The sequence below is a fragment of the Rhincodon typus genome, chromosome 9, assembly GCF_021869965.1.
Source record: "Rhincodon typus isolate 14 chromosome 9, sRhiTyp1.1, whole genome shotgun sequence".
NCBI lineage: Eukaryota > Metazoa > Chordata > Chondrichthyes > Orectolobiformes > Rhincodontidae > Rhincodon > Rhincodon typus.
In genome coordinates this window covers 19,644,387-19,665,151 of record NC_063340.1, presented here as the reverse complement: position 1 = coordinate 19,665,151, position 20,765 = coordinate 19,644,387, and the positions used below count along the sequence as shown (strand labels likewise).

The 20,765-nt window shown below is 36.6% G+C and overlaps 1 protein-coding gene across 1 annotated transcript in view; it reads left to right on the top strand.

The window, feature by feature from the left end:
• Positions 1–18,076, top strand: part of sos1 (son of sevenless homolog 1 (Drosophila)) — a 216,869-nt gene extending 198,793 nt beyond the window's left edge. Inside the window, exons 6-12 of the mRNA XM_048600934.1 lie at positions 2,177–2,180; positions 4,246–4,418; positions 5,342–5,458; positions 7,917–8,196; positions 10,735–10,779; positions 11,465–11,583; positions 13,020–18,076. Coding sequence (XP_048456891.1) covers positions 2,177–2,180; positions 4,246–4,418; positions 5,342–5,458; positions 7,917–8,196; positions 10,735–10,779; positions 11,465–11,583; positions 13,020–13,514 — 1,233 coding nt within the window. The 3' untranslated portion in view covers positions 13,515–18,076. The remainder of the gene's footprint in view (positions 1–2,176; positions 2,181–4,245; positions 4,419–5,341; positions 5,459–7,916; positions 8,197–10,734; positions 10,780–11,464; positions 11,584–13,019) is intronic.
• The last annotated feature ends 2,689 nt before the right edge of the window (positions 18,077–20,765 follow it).

The following is a 20,765-nucleotide window of genomic DNA, read 5'->3' as shown; positions in this document are numbered from 1 at the left end:
ATTTAAATAATATTTTATTCTTCCAGCCAAAGTGGAGAAGATCACATTTTTCCACGTTATACCACATTTCTACCCACATCCCTTCGTGGACTCAGTGTCCTCCCCATAGCTTGCTTTTCTCCCATTTTTATGTCATTGGTCAATTTAGCCAGCATGTACTTGGTACTACTTAGATTAATGTAAGTTAGAAATAGTTGATGTTTCATTACTGATTCTTGTGACATTTAACAACGTAAAACTGATCCATCGATCCTGTTTGGTGACCATTCCTCTATTCATGCCAATGTAACACTCCCAGCACCTATGAGCTTAAAGCTTGTGCAGTAATCTTTTATGTTTCACATAACCAAATGCCTTTTGGACATCCTACTACATTACATTACATACATTACATCTATTGGTTCCCCATTATCCTCGCTGCTTGTTATTTCATGAAACTCTAGTAAATTAATCAAGCATGGTATTCCTTTCAAAAACCATATTGACTTTTCCTGATTGTACTATGATTTTCTAAATGTACTGCCAATACCTCCTTAATAATAGATTCAAACAGTTTCCCCGTGATTGATGTTAGGACAACTGACCGATACAATTTCTTGCTATCTATCTTCTTCTCTCCTCGAATGGAGGAAGTGATTACAGAACTGCAAATGTACTGGAACCTAATACAAAATCCACTGAATTTTCAGTGAACAATGAAGATATTGCAAGAGCTACCAGGAACGGAATTCAGGTGGTTGATAGCTTAATGGAAATGGGTTGAGGGAGCTAGAGTTCAGTCCCATTGATACAATGAGCTTGGAGAGGTCATGGGGAGAAAATGGTCTCGAACCTCGAAACAAATGTGAGTTCACGAATAGTGTTGAATACTTGGGTCACATGCTATCCCTTCACTTGAGGCAAGAGTGGCAACTCTAAAGGGATATCACTAATGGGACCTGGACCCACTGGCTGCATGCCACCAATTGGCAAAGTGCAGCAGTGGGCTCAAAGCAGTGTTTAATTTAAGAAAACATTTCAGAAAAGTGGCAAGTACACAAGTAGTAAACAAATCTGCCCTGAAAACAACCTGGAAAATTGAATCAAGTTAGAATTCCAGAGCTCTAAGGAGTAGCTCATACAATCATGCTTTGTTTTCTCTTGCATTTGCTGGTACTGTGGACTACTGGGGGAGAGGCATGGTTGCCAAGCTGGGGATGGGGGAAGCAAGGCTGGTGAGACTAGAGTCATCGAGTCTTTTGGGGGGTGCAATGGGGAAATGAGAGATTAGCCTACAGGCATTGCTGTGGGTGGGAAGTGAGAACAGGATGGAGTAATTAGGGTGAGTATTCATCATGCGCCAGTGCCATATGCGCTGATGATCCCTTTAGGAGATTACAAGAGAGGCACAGAGTCAGCTGGGTAGGCTTATCTAACAGAGTCAAACCTGGGACAGTTACAGAATAGAAAGGAGTACTGAGTGTGTTGAGGTAGGCATGTCAGAGGCCATTGTATTTGAGAGGGGAGAACTGAAGAGAGTAGTGTAAGATGTCTAAAGAGAAGTATGTTTTTTGAAAACTTTGAAATAGAAGTAGTGAGATTGGATACAGAGAGGGCGACCAAAATGCGCATGTGCATGGATTCAAGTTACTTAGGTTAGTTACATAAAAATAGGAACAAAAGCAGAAGTTGCTGGAAAAGCTCAGCAAGTCTGTCAGCATCTGTGAAGGGAAAATCAGAGTTAACGTTTCTGGTCCAGCGAGGGTCACTGGACCTGAAACGTTAACTCTGATTTTCTCTTCACAGATGCTGCCAGACCTGCTGAGCTTTTCCAGCAACTTCTGCTTTTGGTCCTGATTTACAGCATCTGCAGTTCTTTTTGCTTTTATGTAAAAATAGGATCTGTTTTTAAAAAAAGAACACAATAGTAAATTGAAAATCGCTACAGGATCATAGGGTAGGAGTCTGGTGTAGGGTAACAATGGCAAAGATATGGAGTCAACTTAGTTTGGAGACAGGTCTAAGCAAGTGGAGTATAGGGGCTTTGAAAATAGAGAATTGGAGAGAACAATGATGGAGGTATTTTTGTGGGAATGAATGTGCATCAGGTACAGACAACTAGTTGCAGGCCAGAAAGTTGGTGGCAAAGTTGGAGGATGCCATAATTTAATAAAGTAACACATGTATCTTGACCCAGTCAAGTGAGTTATTGAACTGAAGATGAAGAATTTGGAAAATGCAGGAACTGGTTGAGTCTTCCAGAGGTCTAATCAGTGTTCCACTGTTCACTCTACTTGCTGACTGAATGGATGCTAAGTGTTATGTGAAATATGCTGATGGAACCAGACTGCATATTGTAGTGTTTAATTTAAGAAACATTGAAACATTACAATGGATATGAAACAAGTTAAATTCATGGACTGGGGAAAGATCTATTAATTTTGATGGAGTCACAAATGTGTAGTAATAGAGTGTAAAACATGAAACACAATAAGAATAAAATCCCAAAACTGGGGAAAAGATTCAAATTGTGGGATTGACCATTTATAGAAAGTATTCAATTAATTATGAAACCTCTTTGTAAATGGGATGTGACTGCAAGCCTTTGCTAATTACTTCAGTCTTGTATTGATCATTAGCTAAGTCATATTCCACTTACTTTGTATTTTGTGTTCTTGTGTTCAAATGGATATGGAATTTTAGAGCCTTCAGATATGATTTGGTTGTGGATCTGGGTAATTATCCAGTTCAGACACAGAACAAAAATAAAAATGGGAATAAAATCATCATGCAGGAAATACTCGAGATCTCCTGGGTTGGCGCAGAAACCGTTAAGATATTGTCAATTACTTTTCATTCGGACTTGATCTTTTTATGTTTCTGGTAAGGGATAGGACTGAAGCCCTGGAGATGTGTTCAAAAGGCGTTTCTTCTATTGATTATAACTGGGTATGGAGGTAGAATTTGCAGTTTATTCCATCAGAAGTTGAATACTTGAGGAATCTATGGTGCATAAAAAGTGCACATTATTTAAGGCAGGTTCAAACTTATTGGGCCTTTCCTTATCTAATACATGGATTTAATGATGAAACTTAACCCATATGTTCAGTTGAAGATTTTTTTCAATGGTAAATGGGAATGAGGCCATATATTGGTAATCAAACTTGTACTAATTTTTGCTTGCCGAATAGATAGGCTGGACATTTCAATTGTAATGTATAATTTGCAAAAAACATTGTTCTCACGTGCTTTTAGTAGATTATAACAAAGGGTGCAAGAATTTAGATTTAATAAGTTTCCTCTTTGATGTCAAATTTTATGATTAAAAATGTATTTGTAATGATATTTTTTGCTGTAATTGTCTGTTTGTTTTTCAAATCCAGTCATTTTAATAGAATAGATATGCTTTATATTTATTTGGAACAATGATGGCAGGATGTCAACTAACAGATGATACCCATGATGGCAAAATAGGATCAACAGGCTGTATCTTATGCATTGACAAAACATTGATCATTTGAAAAGTTAATTATTTACTAATTTTCTTATGTTAAATGTATTTCATTTGATCTGAATATTGAATTTTCTGTTAAAAATGAGCAAATGTGAAATAAGAAATTTTAAACCTATTTTGAAGTGTGATTTTGGCAATATCTTGATGGTACAAGATATAGGAAAGTTGCCTGAGGAATGGTCACAATGCAGAGTAGTGTTGGAAACACAGTTTTGTTTTCCCTACATTATCAAATTTGCAGTATCAATTGTACTATTGCATGGAAGTGCCAGGTGGATGCACTGTTTCCCTGGAAGATAAAAGTGAAAATTATTTTTGGCTACTTGTAACTCATTCAGCTTAAGAGAGTTCTGGAAGTAAATTATGGCAGTGTAATGATGTAGAGAAACCAAGGAGTAAAATATCTTGTGCAAAGAAGTTTTATCGACAGGGAAAAATAAAAAGTTTTTTTTGTTTTGAAAAAGCATAGTTTTTTTTCAGTAACAGCAAGAGAGACCATATGAAAGTAATTTGTCCACATCTCCAGCAAGGGCAAACTGGGGGAGTAGTTTCCGTTTGAGGCTGATGTGTAATATTCAGGTTTTAATTTGAAAGTATGCCCACAGATGAATATTGATGAAAATGAGGAAATTGCAAATGTTGACTCTATGGACAGTTGAGAATTTTATGTAGTTTGCAAATGTTGTTTAAGTCTAACATGATCATTCAGCCTCAAATTAACAAATTAATTTTGTATTTAAATAAACTGACAGGAATATATTTGACGAACATTCTGAAGACGGAGGAAGGTAACCCTGATTTCTTGAAACGACATGGTAAAGAGTTGATCAATTTCAGTAAGAGAAGGAAAGTGGCAGAAATAACAGGAGAGATCCAGCAGTACCAGAACCAACCGTATTGCTTACGAGTAGAGCAAGACATTAAGGTGGGTACTATAGTTAGAAGAACGAGGGTGGCAAGAGAGAAAAATGCACAGGTGCATTGTTGTACCTCAAAAGTTTGCCAAATTATTCATACTGATTAAATGTTTGAGGTCTCTCTTATACATATTAAACCATTGCAACATGTTCCCTACCATATATATTCCCCAGCATGAAAGGTGGGATGGTCTGGACCTTCTGAAGAAGGGTCTAGGCCCAAAACGTCAGCCTTCCTGCTCCTCTGATGCTGCTTGGCCTGCTGTGTTCATCCAGCTCTACACCTTGTTGTCTCGGATTCTCCAGCATCTGCAGTTCCTACTATCTCCAACTCCAAGAAGAGATGCATTTAAGTGCAGAGAATTGAATTCTTACAATTGCGGTTTCTTTTTGCCCCTCCCAAAATAACATTTTATTCACCGTTCTGCAGTGCTTCATTTAATAGTTCAGCTAAACACGCAACTTACTGAGCATAAGTAAATTTGTTGTGATTGTGAAATGTACAACTTGCAACTATCTAGAAAAACTTGAGACTCACAATTAAAATTTGGGATGATTTGATAAGTCTTTGACCTGAGATTGGATACTCCAGTCGTAGCAGCCAGAGAAAAAATGGTGAATCTTTCAGGCTAAGGAGCTTGTACTTACCTGTTGGATATTTCACTTTGTAAGCAAAAGTCTGCATTATTCCAACTGTTAACCAATCCTGCATTTGTTTCCCCTGCATTCCAGCCCTTAAAATGCCTGCATTGAACCAAAATAAAATACCATTTTTAATAACAAAAACAGAAGTTGCTGGAAAAGCTCAGCAGGTCTGGCAGCATCTGTGTAGAAAAAAAATCAGAGTTAACGTTTCAGGTCCGGTGACCCTTCCTCAGTTCGAGACACAAATTTCTATTTTACCAACAAGTGTTATTGTTTAATTTTACAGAAGTTTTTTGAAAATTTAAATCCAATGGGAAATACTTTGGAGAAAGAATTTACAGATTACTTGTTCAATAAGTCTTTGGAAATAGAACCTCGTAATGCCAGATCGTTACCTCGATTTGTAAGTACTTGTTTTAATCTTTTATTAATAGTATGAGTAATTTTTTCCTCTTACATTTATGTTTGACAAATTATAGGCTATTATCCATATGGGAGTAAACTACCAAGATAGCGTCTATTTCAGGCTTACGTATTGCTATACTACTCGATTGATCTGCACATTATTTCAGAACCTCAAGCTTTGCAAGTTATTTTCTTTCTAAAACTGGAGGAAACGCCATGTATTTTTGGTTTTGAAGTTTCGGCTTTTACATTTTCATTGCTGTCTTGATGATTTATTCACTTCACATTTGTCCTTTGAATTCACTGGACTCCATGTTCACAGATCTGTGCATCTGCACAAAGTGCACACTGTCTATTTTTCCTGTACAATTTTTAGATATGCAACACCTGCTAAAAGTGCATTCTCTACGAATGCAAAATTCACTTTTTCACTTGATTTTTCATGTAATAAAGGCTTAGGTTTGCCTAAGTCCGAAACATCAGCACTGATTCTGGTACATACTGCCTTGTTGCAGCTTTACAGGTTACACTTGTACAACGACTTTCATCTGAAGCTGTAAACTCAGCAGAACAAAAAATCCTTTGTACCATCTGACAGTGGAGCAGAAAGCACTACGACATTAGGGATATCATCATTTTGAACCTCTTACTTAAAGAATAACTTCAACAAATACTTCTCCTATAACTTGTGCCAAGCACAGGTAGCATTGACGTGAGCAAGCTTTAACTTTGGTAAACAACATTTAGTGGTCGCTGCTGCATCTGTATGTGCCAAGTTGTCACTGATTGCCTATCCTACTAAATTGACTCAAATAAAATACTTGCATCTCTGCAGCCATGTTGAGAGGCTGTCTCAGGAATAGTTGACCTGGTACCTTCATAAAGTACCAGGCTATGAGCAGAGAATGCTAATGCTTGCAATCTAAAGTCAAACTAATTGAGTATTACCCATTCTCCTCCAGGGAAAGAATACAGTAGAGTGGGTGAGAAAATCAACGGAGATTGAACTTCTTTCAGACAAGTATAAAACTTCACCTGCAGTGGAGATTTACTGTTTTGATTCAAAGTACTGGTAGTTTTACATTTTGCTGTCAGGATACCAGTCAGTTGAAGATGAAATTAAAAGTTCTGTTGGTTTGTCAAAGTGTCTGTTTATGGCTTGTGTGCAAAAGGTGGTATCTTAATTTATTTGAAATATTCAAGATTTCACTTGTTAAAATGTTAAAAAGCAAATCTAACTGAACAATGTAAATACAGCTATAAATTAAAAAAGAGCACTCATGGCTCAATGTTAGCTTGTTTAGTTAGGGGCGCAAAGGAGGTTCACTAGGTTGATTCCGGAGTTGCGGGGGTTGGCTTATGAGGAGATACTGAGTAGATTGGGATTATATTCATTGAAATTCAGAAGATTGAGGGGGGATCTTATAGAAACATATAAAATTATGAAGGGAATAGATAAGATAGAAGTAGAGAGGATGTTTCCACTGGCAGGTGAAGCTAGGACAAGAGGGCGTAGCCTCAAGATTAGAGGGAGCAGATTTAGGATTGAATTGAGAAGGAACTTCTTCACCCAGAGGGTTGTTAATCTATGGAATTCCTTGTCCAGTGAAGTAGTTGACGCTACTTCAGTAAACGTTTTTAAAGATAAGGTAGATTTTTTTTGAACAATAAAGGAATTAAGGGATACGGTGAGAAAGCGGGTAAGTGGATCTGGTCCATGAAAAGATCAGCCATGATCTTATTGAATGGCGGAGCAGGCTCGAAGGGCCGGACGGCCTACTCCTGCTCCTAGTTCTTATGTTCTTATCCATGAGGACTATGATTAGTTGCTATGAAGAGTTCTGCTAACCCCAGCCTCCTTCATTTACTGATTTTTTTTTTTTTTTAAATTTAGCTCAGTGCTTAGCTTGCCTAAGAATTTGAAGGTATTAGCTAGTGCAAGTCAAATATTAATACAAAGCCAAACGTAAATACTTTCCATTTTAGTAATTGATGTAGCTATGAGATTTAATTCACTTTCTATAAGTACACTTTTATTTGAGTCATGGTCATGAAGAGAGATATAGTTCGTATGACGTGAACCTTTTCCATGCGCTTGTATCTTTTTCTATTTTGCTTCTGAGTAAACTCTAAAGAAGTACAGATTGCAAACTGATTCTAACAGTGTCATTAATGAATGATTTTACTTCATAGATCTATTTTTCAAAATTTTATGCATGTGTTTAAATGTTCCTTTCACAGTTAATAAAACACTATTATAAAGGACTTGTTTGGAATTTATATTAACTTTTTGCTGTTTTACTACTGGAGTTTTAGAATATTTCAAAATTACTCAGAATTTACCTTATATACTTGCCCTTTAGGGAATGCCATCTTTCATTGTACCATAGTTCTTCACTGGGAATGTGACTTAAAGACTTTCTTCTACTTGACCTTTCATTTTGAAATCTTTATAGGCAAAGAAATATAATTACCCACTGAAATCTCCTGGTGTCCGACCATCTAACCCCAGACATCCAGTGTCAGGCACCTTGCGTGGGCATCCTACACCCCTACAGCAGGAACCACGGAAAATCAGTTACAGTCGAATAACAGAGAATGAGACCGAAAGTATAGCGTCAGCACCAAATTCCCCACGTACTCCTCTGACGCCACCACCTGCTTCTGCTGCGTCCAGCTCAACAGATGTCTGTAGTGTGTTCGGGGATTCCGATCCAGCTAGTCCATTCTATTCAAGTATGTCATTTAATTTCGATAACTGCTTGGTAACAAAAGTAATTTACTGAAAGTGGTTGTATTTGTGAAGTAAATGCAAATTTGACTGTTTTATGTGGCATTGAAGTCTGTATGTTTCTTTTTGCATATTTATAGTTCTAATCTTGCTGTAAAACTGAAATTGAGGATAAAATTTGAGGCCAAATTTATGATGCATTTATCAGAAACAATGTCAGCATTTTAAGAGATTTAAAGTATCCAAAAGATTTACTTTACTTGACACAAGCAGAGGAAATATTTTGAAGTGCTGGAAATAGATTTCTCACTCAATATGTTGCTAATTCAACAAGGAAGGAAGTGTTACATGACTTGTTGTGGGGATGAAGTTTGGCAGGTATGCACACTACAATTGGGAACCATTGGGAAAATGTCATCAAAATATGAATAACAAAAATAGAAATTGCTGGAAAAACTCAACAGGTTGGCAGCATCTATAGAGAGAAAGCAGAGTTAAAGTTACAGGTCCGGTGACATTCCTCCAGAACCACTTTCTGTCACTGGGCCTGAAATGTCAACATTGCTTTCTGTGCACAGAGGCTGCCAGACCTGTTGAGTTTTCTTGGCAACTCTGTTTTTGGTCGATTTCCAGCATCTGCAGTTCTCTGGTTTTTGTTAATCAAAGTATAACCATGATCAGTATAAAAAAGGGAAGATTAAGCAAAAATAAAGTGGTCCCAACCAGTTTACTGATAAGTAGGAAATTTTAATAATTAAAGAGAGACTTGCCATTGATTGTATATCAATTAGTAATTGATGTAGCTATGAGATTTAATTCACTTTCTATAAGTACACTTTTATTTGAGTCATGGTCATGAAGAGAGATATAGTTCATATGACGTGAACCTTTTCCATGCACTTGTATCTTTTTCTATTTTGCTTCTGAGTAAACTCTAAAGAAGTAGATAGTAGGTATTAATTGGGGTTTCACTTGTAAATATACAAAGACCTACATGTTGAAACTCTAGTATGGTTGGAATAGGATGCGTATGCTTGCAATCTTTTGTTTTCAAATGCACGTAAAACTCAGTAAAGATTGACATCAGCATTCTGGAGTAGAACATTTGGCTAGATTGAATGGGAAAAAGAACTAGGAAGTAGAGCTGTATCCAGCTACAGAAATGAGCTAGAAAGAATACAAATCAAGTTATTTCAGTAAGTCACAAAGGGAAGTATTGTATTTTAGCAGGTTAAAAAAAAGGTGTATTGAAGACTCATTTTTATTAGACTAGAATTCATTTAAAACCAGAGGGTGTGCAAGCTGATTGTGGGACAATATTTTTTGAAAAGCAGATTTGTGACATATGATCAAGGAGAAAGCATGGCCTTATCCACATCCAAGTAATATTTCATTCATTTATACCATTAAATCACTCCTTTGGGAGGTGCCAAAGATACACCAGTATTGTGTAATATCAGAGCATCTTTCTTGCAGTCCACGGGGCAATTGCCATTATCATTTCTAATACCATGAAAGTTGTCTGATTGCAGACTTGTCTCAAAAGAGCTAAACTTAAGATGACGTTAACATATATATGCATCTAATGTCCACTGCTATGTACTCAATTTCAAGTCAGATGAGCTTGTAAAGTACAAAATCCTTTTTTTTTCGAAAAGTGAACAGGTCAACCAGACGTAGATTCTTGGCTGTACAAGTCATCTAACTATCTGAAGTAAATTAACTTTGCTTCTTTTTCTGCTCTTCCCTGAGATTCCTGCTGTGAACTGCAAGCACCTGCATCCCAGCCTTGTGCTGGAAAAAAGAAGTACTTTGTTAAATGGTTGCTTGGACTTTAGGGTGACAATGCTCAAATTCTTTTCAGTAGACTATTGCTCAGAAATAATCAGAAAACATTTCACCTTGGAACTGTCATTTCTTGGCTAAAAATTTAAGGAAGTCAACATAAGTAGTCACTTCATTTGGCAACAAATGTTTTCATTCTGTTGAAAAGTGATGTATACCTGCATCATGACTACAAATGAAGTAAAAGCTTATTTTACTTGAGCTCAACTTTAATGAACATTGCATAGTTTTGAATTTGATTTGTAAAACACTTTATACCATTTCCCCCATGTTTTTCTGGATCATACGCTGTGCTAATGCAGGTGTCTGGGAGAAAGTTGTGGGTGTTTTGTAAATTAGTTTACGTATGTGGTCACCTAATCAAAAGGAAAGGCAATTGGTATGTCCATCATCATTTGTAGAATCCATTTAACATATTAGTTATTATAGACTATTTTTGTGTTAGTCCGTTTGTTATTGATTGCTTTGATTTGCCACCATCATTACCAAGGTATATTTGCATTACTTTCATTTTCTTTTAGTCCTAAGATGTACCCAGATTAAAATTCAAATGTCTGTGAATTGTTGGTATACCATCAGTAGAAAATTTAAATAGCTAACAACATCAAGAAGCTTATAGCTAACATATGCAAATTGTAAAAACGGATAAATCTGCTTGGCTTGTGCCATCCTTAGTTTTTCTCTATTTTCTTCCACAGGCAGTGATACCATATTTGCCCCAGTTACACTGGCCCATGGTGCAAGTTAGTATTGGGCTTTAATGTTGCATATTTAATACACAGCATGGCTTTTTAAAGCTGACCATGCACTGTCTTTTATGCTAAAAAACAGCTTTGTTTTAACATGGATGACAGCATGCATGCTAGAACATTGAATATGTTCGCTTTCCTTCATGCTGATAATTCCATATGCATCTAGATTTTCTCAAGTTTTTATATTCAAACAGTGTAAAATGAATAGCATTGTTATTCAGGCAGTTTAGATTTGGTAAACCTTTCTGGAAAGTTGGATTTTTAGTTTCCCATTATATGTTTAGCATTTAGGTTTTAGGATATAATAACTGTAATATTTTCATAAGAACATGCTAGAGCAGGTTCTTAAATAGCTTTGCCCTAGAACTCAAAGAAAGCTTCTACTAATGCTTTTAATACTTTTTGGAGATTTCAGTCATTACTGTAAGTTAACCTTCAATTTGCATGTTTATTACTGCTTTTCCCTTTCTAGTTTTGTAGCACAGTTCAAAATGCAGGTTGCCCTAATTCAATGCATGTACTAGAATGTGAATGCAGCACTATTCAGTTGATGGTAAAAATTCAAGGCAGCTTTGGAACTTGCTAATAAACTTAATTTGCACCTTAAAGTCTTAGTATAATATGAATAATCCTTTGCATACTATTGTTAGCATAACTAAAGAATCCTTTATCGTAGGGCCAGCATCAGTTTCTTCAATGAGCTACAATAGAGGCATTGATGAAGCTCACATCCCTCCTCCTGTTCCACCACGTAGGCGACCTGAATCTGCCCCAACAGAATCTTCCCCATCCAAGGTAAGCCAACTGAAATGTAATGACAATATCATTTATCCCATAATGTGACTTGTTGCTTAGTATGTCTTATCCAGAAAAAAAAACTTTTTTCATTGGCCATTTGAAATCACTAATAAAATGACAGGAATCCTATAGTTTTACTGTAAAGCAGCATCTTCTCAACCTGCCATTCAGTTTGAGTTCTACCAGATTGACCCCTTGTCTCCAGATATTGATCCAGAGGTGTGCTACAACATTGAGACATCTTTCGACTGAGTATGGCACCAAGCAAAATTTAGATTGATGACAAGGAACAGGAACAGTCGAAGTGAAAGCCCTTTAGTGACTGTAATTGTGCCCATTAGGCAAAACAGATATGGTTGTGGTTATCATAGACCAATCATCAAAACACCTAGTTATTGTTTTCAGAGGTCCTCCAGGAGTTCTGACCATATTTAGTTGCTTTATTAGCCATATGGTCAGGATTGGACTGGAGATTCCAATGTTGCCCTCCATTCACCACTAATCAAATAACGAAACAACTACATGAGGATTTTGACAACATCCAAGCTTGGACTCTCAAATGCCAATACCATTTGTACCATAGGTCTCTTCTAATGCCATCTCACAGGATAACTCAGCTATTTTCCCTGTCTTACTTATTCCATTGTCAACATTTTGTGTTCAACAATTGACATAAAAACTTGACTAGACCAGCCTTGTCAATACTGTGTTTATCAAAGGATGGCGGTTACCAGCTCACCTGACCTCTAATAGTTCTTGTAATATTTTCTATATGTAAAATATGTTTCAGTGTCCTAAATTGGATATGAGGTCAAAGTCAGTGTATCTCACGTAATTCACAGTATATGAGACTATTTGAGATGTGAAAACACATAAATGCTAATCGTTTATGAAATAAAACTGTTCAGTATTAAACGATCAAATTACATTGTGGTCATTGCAATAGTTACCACTAATTTTCTTTTTAATATAGAATCTTATGAACCTCTGCCGCATTAAATGAGAGACCCACCTTCATTTGGCTGAGTGACTTTAAAATTTCCTGATTCCCAGTTAGCTGAGTATTATTTTTCATTTTAGAAAAATTGCTCTTGAACTCAGATATTGATTTCTGGTAGGTACACTCTCCTACCAATATAGGTTCAGCTGTTACTCTTCAGTATGAGTTTAACCATATGGGTTCCATGCTGGAAGATATGCTCTTGGTGGGTTGCAGTCATTGAAAAAGGGCAAGCTTGAGTCAGAGTAGAACTTTTCCAGTATCTTGCCTATTGGAATTATCCTCCTAGCCCTTAACATTACTGTATATCCGTTACTAAAATTCAAGCATCCATGTCAACCATTCTGCCGAAGAATTAGTACTTTGGAAATAATGATTCTCAAAGTTGTTTGGTTGCTGGATAGTTTTAACAGAGGTGTTTTATCTGTTTCAGATCAAGTCAAAACATCTGGACAGTCCACCTGCTATTCCACCCCGTCAACCCACAGGCAAGGTTTACTCACCTCGGTACCCGTTGTCAGAGAGGTCGTCGATATCAGAACCTCCTGATAGTCCTCCCAGCCTGCCACCTCGTGAGCCTGTACGAACACCAGACGTATTTCCAGGCTCGCCTTTGCCCCTGCAGCCTCCACCCTTGGGTAGAAAAGCTGAGCATCCTAATACTTTTTTCCCCAATTCCCCAGTGCCTTTTACTCCACCTCCTCCTCAGACACCTTCTCCTCTTGGGACTCGCAGGCATTTGCCATCACCCCCTTTACCACAAGATGTTGATATTGGTACCGCTGCTGGACCACCCATTCCACCAAGACAGAGCTCTACATCTCAAATAATTCCAAAACTTCCACCAAAAACCTACAAAAGGGAGCATACGCATCCATCGTTCCACCGAGATGGACTACCACTGCTGGAAAATGCCCACCCCTCTTAGCTCTGAAACATGTTCCTTAAACACTACAGGTTCTTGGACACTGCTGAGGTTGCAGCATTGGGCAGTGCTGTAAGAATTTTAAAATGTTTAATGCCTGGCTTGGTAAGTTTCTATTGCTTCTGACGCGAACCAGAGTTTCCATCAATTTGGATTTATACAATGGGAAGCAAATTGAGCTGGGTTGACTTTGCCAGTAATTGAAAATGCAGTTGTCAGTTTGCTGTACCAATGATAAACGTGTGTTGATGATAAAGGTTGGAACACCTAACATCAACCAGCTGAAAAGAGGAGTGTTAGCAGAAAATGTGGTTTGCACCTCCATCTTAAAAACAGGATCGATATTTCACATGATCATGCCTTGTTTAAATACTTTTAAATGTATCAAAAAGGGGACTTCTGGAAAGCATTTTCGGTACCTAGACTAATGAGCAAATATTTGCTCTGCACAGTAATTGTAAACTTTTTGTTTGTTGAAATTTGGGTACCTGCTACACCAAAGAGGCACATTCTTTGTGGAGACTGATTCAAGAACCAGTCCTACGAGAGAGATCCTTCAATGAGAATGTAGCACCCATCATCATTAGACAAAGGAGAAAACATTCATCTGATTTTATTACCATTTAAAACAAAGCGAATTTAACCCGGGTGTAGCAAAATGTGGAAACTAGTGACGTCTGCATTTACATCTCCAATGAGTTCTTGATCTTGCAACGTTCTCCTAAATGTGCATTTACTGACTTTTTAAAGCCTCGTGATAACCCATGTCATAACATCACTGCAATGTCAGAAATTCCTTGCAGAATATATTCAAAAGCTGTATTTTTAAGCAGAATATACAATGAAATGGCCTAATCTTGAAGTGGAGATTTGGGTTTATTACAAAATAATCCATTAGTTTTGTTTTATTTCACTGATACTGATAAAGCTGAAGTATTTATTCAAAAGACCCCACATTCCTATACTCTATGTTCCCAAACTTCATTCCATTCTAAATTGTTACAGGGATATTGAGGAAAAGAAGATTTGATGCACAACTGAATAGTGCATGTTAATTCCCTATACATGTTATTTGCTAATTGATTCATGCATTGAGCACTGAACAAACCAAACTCAAATTTACAGAGGCCAATTAGTGTTGAACTAAGTCATAATGCTGAATGCAAGTGGACCTGTTGAATGCTTTCTGCAGTATCTTGTTTAAGAGAAAGAAGGCAATCTTGAATTCACAAATAACTCTTGAATTTGGATGATATTTGACTCTAAGACAAATTGAGATAGTTTGTAGAGTATATACCAATAGTGCAGTATTACAGTAGAATATCATGAAGTTTGTTCTTGGTGTATAAATTTCCAAAAGTAACATAACAGTGTGAAAGCCTGAAACTAGTGCATGAGAGTATTGGGATGCAACATGCACTTGTCAGACTACTCAGTGTAAAACAGTTAGCATTGGAATGCACAGATGACAATGTACAGGTCAGACTAAACAGTGTAGGTTGTTATTTTTGTTAATATTAAATTGCTTGTTCCAAGCCCCATTCAAAAGTACAGTTTTTAGCATCAGAAATAAGATTTACAAATAGCTTTTCAGCTCCACACATGAATCCTGCTCTTACCGTAAAAAGGTATCCATTTTTAGTTCTCCTATCTATATTTTATTATAACATTTTCAAAACATGCCACTTTATAATTTAGTCAAAATGATCCGTTCTTAATGTTGGCATTTGAATTTGATTACAACTGTGCATTACTTCTCTGCAAAAGCTTAAGTCTTTAATTCACATTATCTCAGAGTGTCACTAGTCCCTGCTTTTATTTTTTCAAAAGTATTAAAACCACCATGATCATGAGCTAGGAAATAGGGGTGCAGGCTTTAAAAATAAAACTAAACATGAGAAATGGTAGATGTAGTACATAATTTGATTGCAAGCCTTTGACACATTGAAAATAAGGGCATAATCCTGAACTCTGGTTCAAAATGTACTGATGTTATGATTTGAATTATCCACAAATTTTCATTCCAGTAGCTTACATTTGTGATTTGAACAAATACACTTATGCATGCTAATTTTAAAATAAATCACTTTATTGCCACTAGAATAAATAAATTCAACAAGCACTATTAAATCTACTGTATCTAATTAGACTTCATGTTGTAATTTATCATGCTTTACTCAAAACACTTCATCTACGGGACAACCGAACAATATTAAAATGCTATCATTTCAGCAAGCCATTTTAAGCACTTTGACATATCAGTGGCTATACTGTTTCAGTTTATCTATTGATAGGGCTGCCAAATATAAACTGTTATGGATATTTTTACAATAGTTAGTCTGGAAAAAAGCTTAATTGGCTTTTCTTTTGTATAAGCAAGTAGAGTTCAGTTTCAGGTGCTTTGATTGATCTTGTAAATTTGGAAAATGCAGGAAGGAGCATGGAGGGATGGTGTAAAGTACAAAATGACTTTGGTAACTGATTTATGCAATTATAATCAGCAAGTTAAACAAGTCTTAAGGCTGCTTGATTTCTGTTGGCATGATATTAAAAAAGTGCTGTATCATAAAAGTATCATATTTAAGCCCATTAACTCAGTAGTTTTGGACATTATTTAGGAAGTTTTTTGTTCATAAATGGCAGTGTCATTGAGAAATCTTTGTATGTTGTCATGGAGTCAACGTTTGTCATCTCTTTGCCAATTGTTACTTTTCTCTTGATCCTATTGAGTGTTTGTTAGATCTTTTAAGCCCGGCAACACTTAAACCACATGTAAGTCATAAGCATGCTGTTTAAGTTTAATAATGATGCCACTATGAAAGATAATGAGTGCACAGAAGGCTAAATTTGGAGGACTTCACTGAAAAATATGTGGACAGTGAAAATTAGCAGACCAGTCAGTTTAATTTGCAGGGTTACATACCAGTTGGAAAATACCATTACCAATGTGCATTTGTTTGTACTGTAAATGTCAATTAGATATGGTTCAGCAAATGAAAGAAAGCACTTGAAAAATATATTCCCTATTTATGCAAGCTTGGCTGTCTATGGCTGGAATCCATAGTTGTTGACATATTGCAGCTGACTAATGAGGTAGTATCTCTGTATATCTAACAGACTTCAAATTAAATCTGAGAATTACTTTCTGTACATGTCAGCGGTAAATATTGGTTAGTTGCAAGTTCAAATTTGATACAGTTTCAGCAGACCCTGTTCAGAAATAATAGATGTTCTCTCTGTACTGCTGACTTTATTTTCTGTCGAATTTTATATTTCTTGGTATTGATCACAATGCAGGAAGAAGAAAACAGAGTGTAATTTATTATTTTTTAAAAATAAGTCCAACTACGTGCCTCCTTAAAAGTGCATTGACTTTCATAATATAAATCATAAAGGAACATGAACAGGTTTGGACCATTCAGCTCCTCGAACCTTTTCCACCATTCAACTAGATAATGGATGATTTATACCTCATCTTCATTTACTCATTATTTCTTCATGTCCTCTTGAGGAATATCTGACTGAATGAGGCTTCCTCCCTAGAGAAGAAATTGCAGCAAGTCACAGCAACAAAGCTGGTGGGCTTTAATGCAAAGTAAACTAAGATTCACTCTGATTTGGTTGGGAACCTCCTACTTTATAAATGAAGTCATTTAAATTGTGGTTGAATGTGTAGTGATGCGCCCTATACTGTTTGTGCCGACGCATGCCAATTTTAGTAGCTGCCAAATGTGCCTTTTTATTATGTCTCAACCTTCTTTTCTGACTTTTCGAACTTTTTTTAAAATCTTTTTTGTTTTAGAAAAAGGGAGGTGGGGCAAGTTATATTTCCGGTTATATGCACCAGAAAACAAACCTTTTCTGGTATAAACAAAATGTACATATCAGTGGTTAAAAGTTTGCGTGTGTGCGTGTGCGTGTGTGTGTGTGTGTGTGTGTGTTGCATTTGTTTTAATGGCATGGTTATTTGCAGCTATGATTATGTGTAGTCATTAGATAAAGTTGACCAGATTTGAGAACAAATGGTAGTCTTTCTTGGCACATCTAAAATGACCTGTATACTTTAACCATGTCTGTAGAATTTTGTATCCTGCGTTAGGAGTAATAGTATTCATTTTGCAGTTCAGTATAATAATTGCAGTTTGCCCTGTATCGATTACATTGAAAAGTAATATTCAGGAAGAATGGGAACAAATAATGGCAAAGCAACACTTGACTTACAAAATAGGACCCAGATAAAATGTACACAATAATGAAATAAAATTTTTTTGCCTTACTTTTGTTCAAAGTGTATTAGACTGACATTTCTAATGTAATTCACCAGGATATTTTGTTTCTTTCCTGGAACAATTATTTTTAACAATACCCTAAGTCGTTTTTTCAACTGGTATGTAAATCCTAGAATGCTTCGCAATGGGAATTTTTGCATTAGCCTAATTTTTTTGTGTGTAATTGGGTTTATTTTAAATGGTTACATTAAATTTCCAGGTGTCAGATGTTCTGTTTTTCCTTTTAATTTATATTTTAAAAAATGAAAACTGCATATTAAATATGTTTGAAACCTGCTCTTAGTGTTTTCATTTTTAATTTTGGCTATCTGTTTATGCAGATGTTTTATTCAGGAGTAAGAATCAGTGTTTCTCATTTATACGCTAAGTTTTAGAACAATAGATGGTTTATGTCTTCAAGGAATAGTAATTTGAGTCATTGTTTGGACCAGTTCAACAATTAATCAAGGATTTTTTGGTTTCCAAAAAGAGAATAAACATGCATCCATTTAGTGAACATGTCATTTTTCTATCACAATAATAGGCCTGGACAGTATTAAACTCGATGGTTTATTTTAATTTTAATTTTATAGTTTACTGGTTCCGTTTCTTATAGTGCAGATATCTAAATGCTATTATTGATGCTATTTTGTTTTAATATAGTGTTCAATATATAGATCATGTGTAATGACTCTGAACAAGAATTTCCACCAGGTTGTGCTGTTATTTTTCATAGCAATTTGCTAGAAATTAGCTAAACTAGAGACAATTTGCAAAATGTTGATGGAATTCACCTACACCTCGGTTCATTTGGTTTAAAGTTGCATTTGAGACAACAAACAACTAGGCAATGAACATTTGGTCTGACTGAATGCTTATCCATCAGAATGATAGATTTCATCAAGAAACTGTGCCTAGGTACCATTCCTACAAATATCAAGAAGTACTTTCATACAATTTTTAACATTTTATGTTTAAAGCTGGACCATGCCAAACTTTGGAAATGTGTGAATTAACATGATCAGAATTTTTTTTTCTGTGGGGAGATGGAAGAAAGCGAGAACTCAAAATTTTGATTGCTGATTGTGCCAAAAGTGGAAACTTTTTGCCTGTATCTTTAACTTTACCTTTCATTTTCTCTGTCCGTATCTACCTATCTCTCGCTCTCTCGCTCTCTGTCTATAAAATAATGAAAGGCATAGATAAGGTAAATAGCAAAAGTCCCCAGGGAATGGGAGTTCAAAACTAGATTGCCTAGGTTTAAAGTGAGAGGAGAAAGATTTAGGAGACCTAAGAGACGCTGTTTTCACACAGAAGATGATGATGTGTATATGGAATGGTTGATTCAGATACAATTACAATATTTAAAAGACATTTGAACAGGTACATGGATAGGAAACATTTAGAGGGATATGGGCTAAATGCAAATGGGACAGTTTCAGTTTAGGAAACCAGGTCAGCATGGGCAAGTTGGGCCTGTTTCAATGTTGTATGGCTGTATGAGATTCTATTTATACCATCCCCCACAATGTAAATCTACCCAGTCTAGCCTTAAAGAACAATGAAAATAAATAAAACAAACTTAGTCAGCTTTACCAGCGGAAAACTGAGTTCTGTAACATAGTATCTTTTCTGCCAGAAGTTTTCAAATCATCAAAATTATCTTGGCAGAGTATATCTATAGGTCACCAGTTAAAATGTATCTGGACTTGTGAGGACTTGTATATGAGACTAGAATTCATATATTATGAATAATTATTATATGTATCAATTCTAACTTACATTTTAATAGTGAATGTATATGCTGTACCATGAATACCATATCATAGACCATCAAAGATGGTTACAACTATGTGACTATTCTACTCTAAATTTATACTAAATGGACTGAATTTCCTAACGTTTGGCTGTGTCAGTTTCGGGGAGTATTATACAGGCTTTTCCTCCATAAGCCCAAGCGCGTTTTCTCATGCAAATTTATGCTACTCACCTGATTATAAATGTAACACAGCGTTCTTATGCTGTCTTGTGTTCAACTGCGGTGGAAGTGCTTACTGATGCCATATTTAAAATGCAGCTGTGCAGCACTTCAAATGCTGTAAGCCAGGAATTGCCTGTGTGTGTGTGTGTGTGTGTGTGTGTGTGTGTGTGTATAAAATTCCAAAGGCAATGCTTGACAGAGGGAAATTGGCAACCTGGTTCACTTACAGGGACCAAGAGGTCCTGTTGGACTAGGTGGTGGAGAAGAGAGCTGACCTTTTATTCCCTGAATCACCAGAGGAGACCACAGCACCAGATTTCACCAGCACGCTCTGAAGTTGCTGCACTGGTGGTTGCGGTGTCAATGGACTAGATGATCTTCTGCACTCAGCAAGTATAAATGCAACCACCTTCTCTCTAATATCTTGCAGTCACTCTAATTCTGCCATTGTACGTATCGTCTAAGGCTCATGGTCTACAGCTCTCACTATTGCCATGCAACATGTTCCCTTGATGGCTGTCACCTCCCCTATTCCCCCAAACTACTAACTCTTCCTTTCCTCTACACTCACTATGCATGCACACACACACCTCATTACCTTTTCTCCACCTACACCAACACTAAGAGTCCTGGCTGACTCACTCAACTCCTCCCTTTGTCTCGTTGCAAAAGAAAATGGCCCACAGGAGGTTGAAAGAGCTAAGATGTTTGTGGAGTGGTCAACAATTGTCTTCCCGCCCATATGGGCGAAAGATCTTTAAGTTGGCGGGAGAGGATAGAGACAGGTTGTGGGGATGCTGAGATTCCAACAGCAAGTAAGATTCATTTAGATGTGCTGCATTGCTCTCCCATTGCCATCACATGAGCATGTTCTTAACATGCTCAAGCTTTAAATGGTATTTTGCAACTTATTCCCTCATTTGTCTTCTATAGGTACCAGTGGCATCCAAACATCATCCTCCCAGAAGGGACCAGCTTTTCTATCCACCATCTTCTCCTCCACTG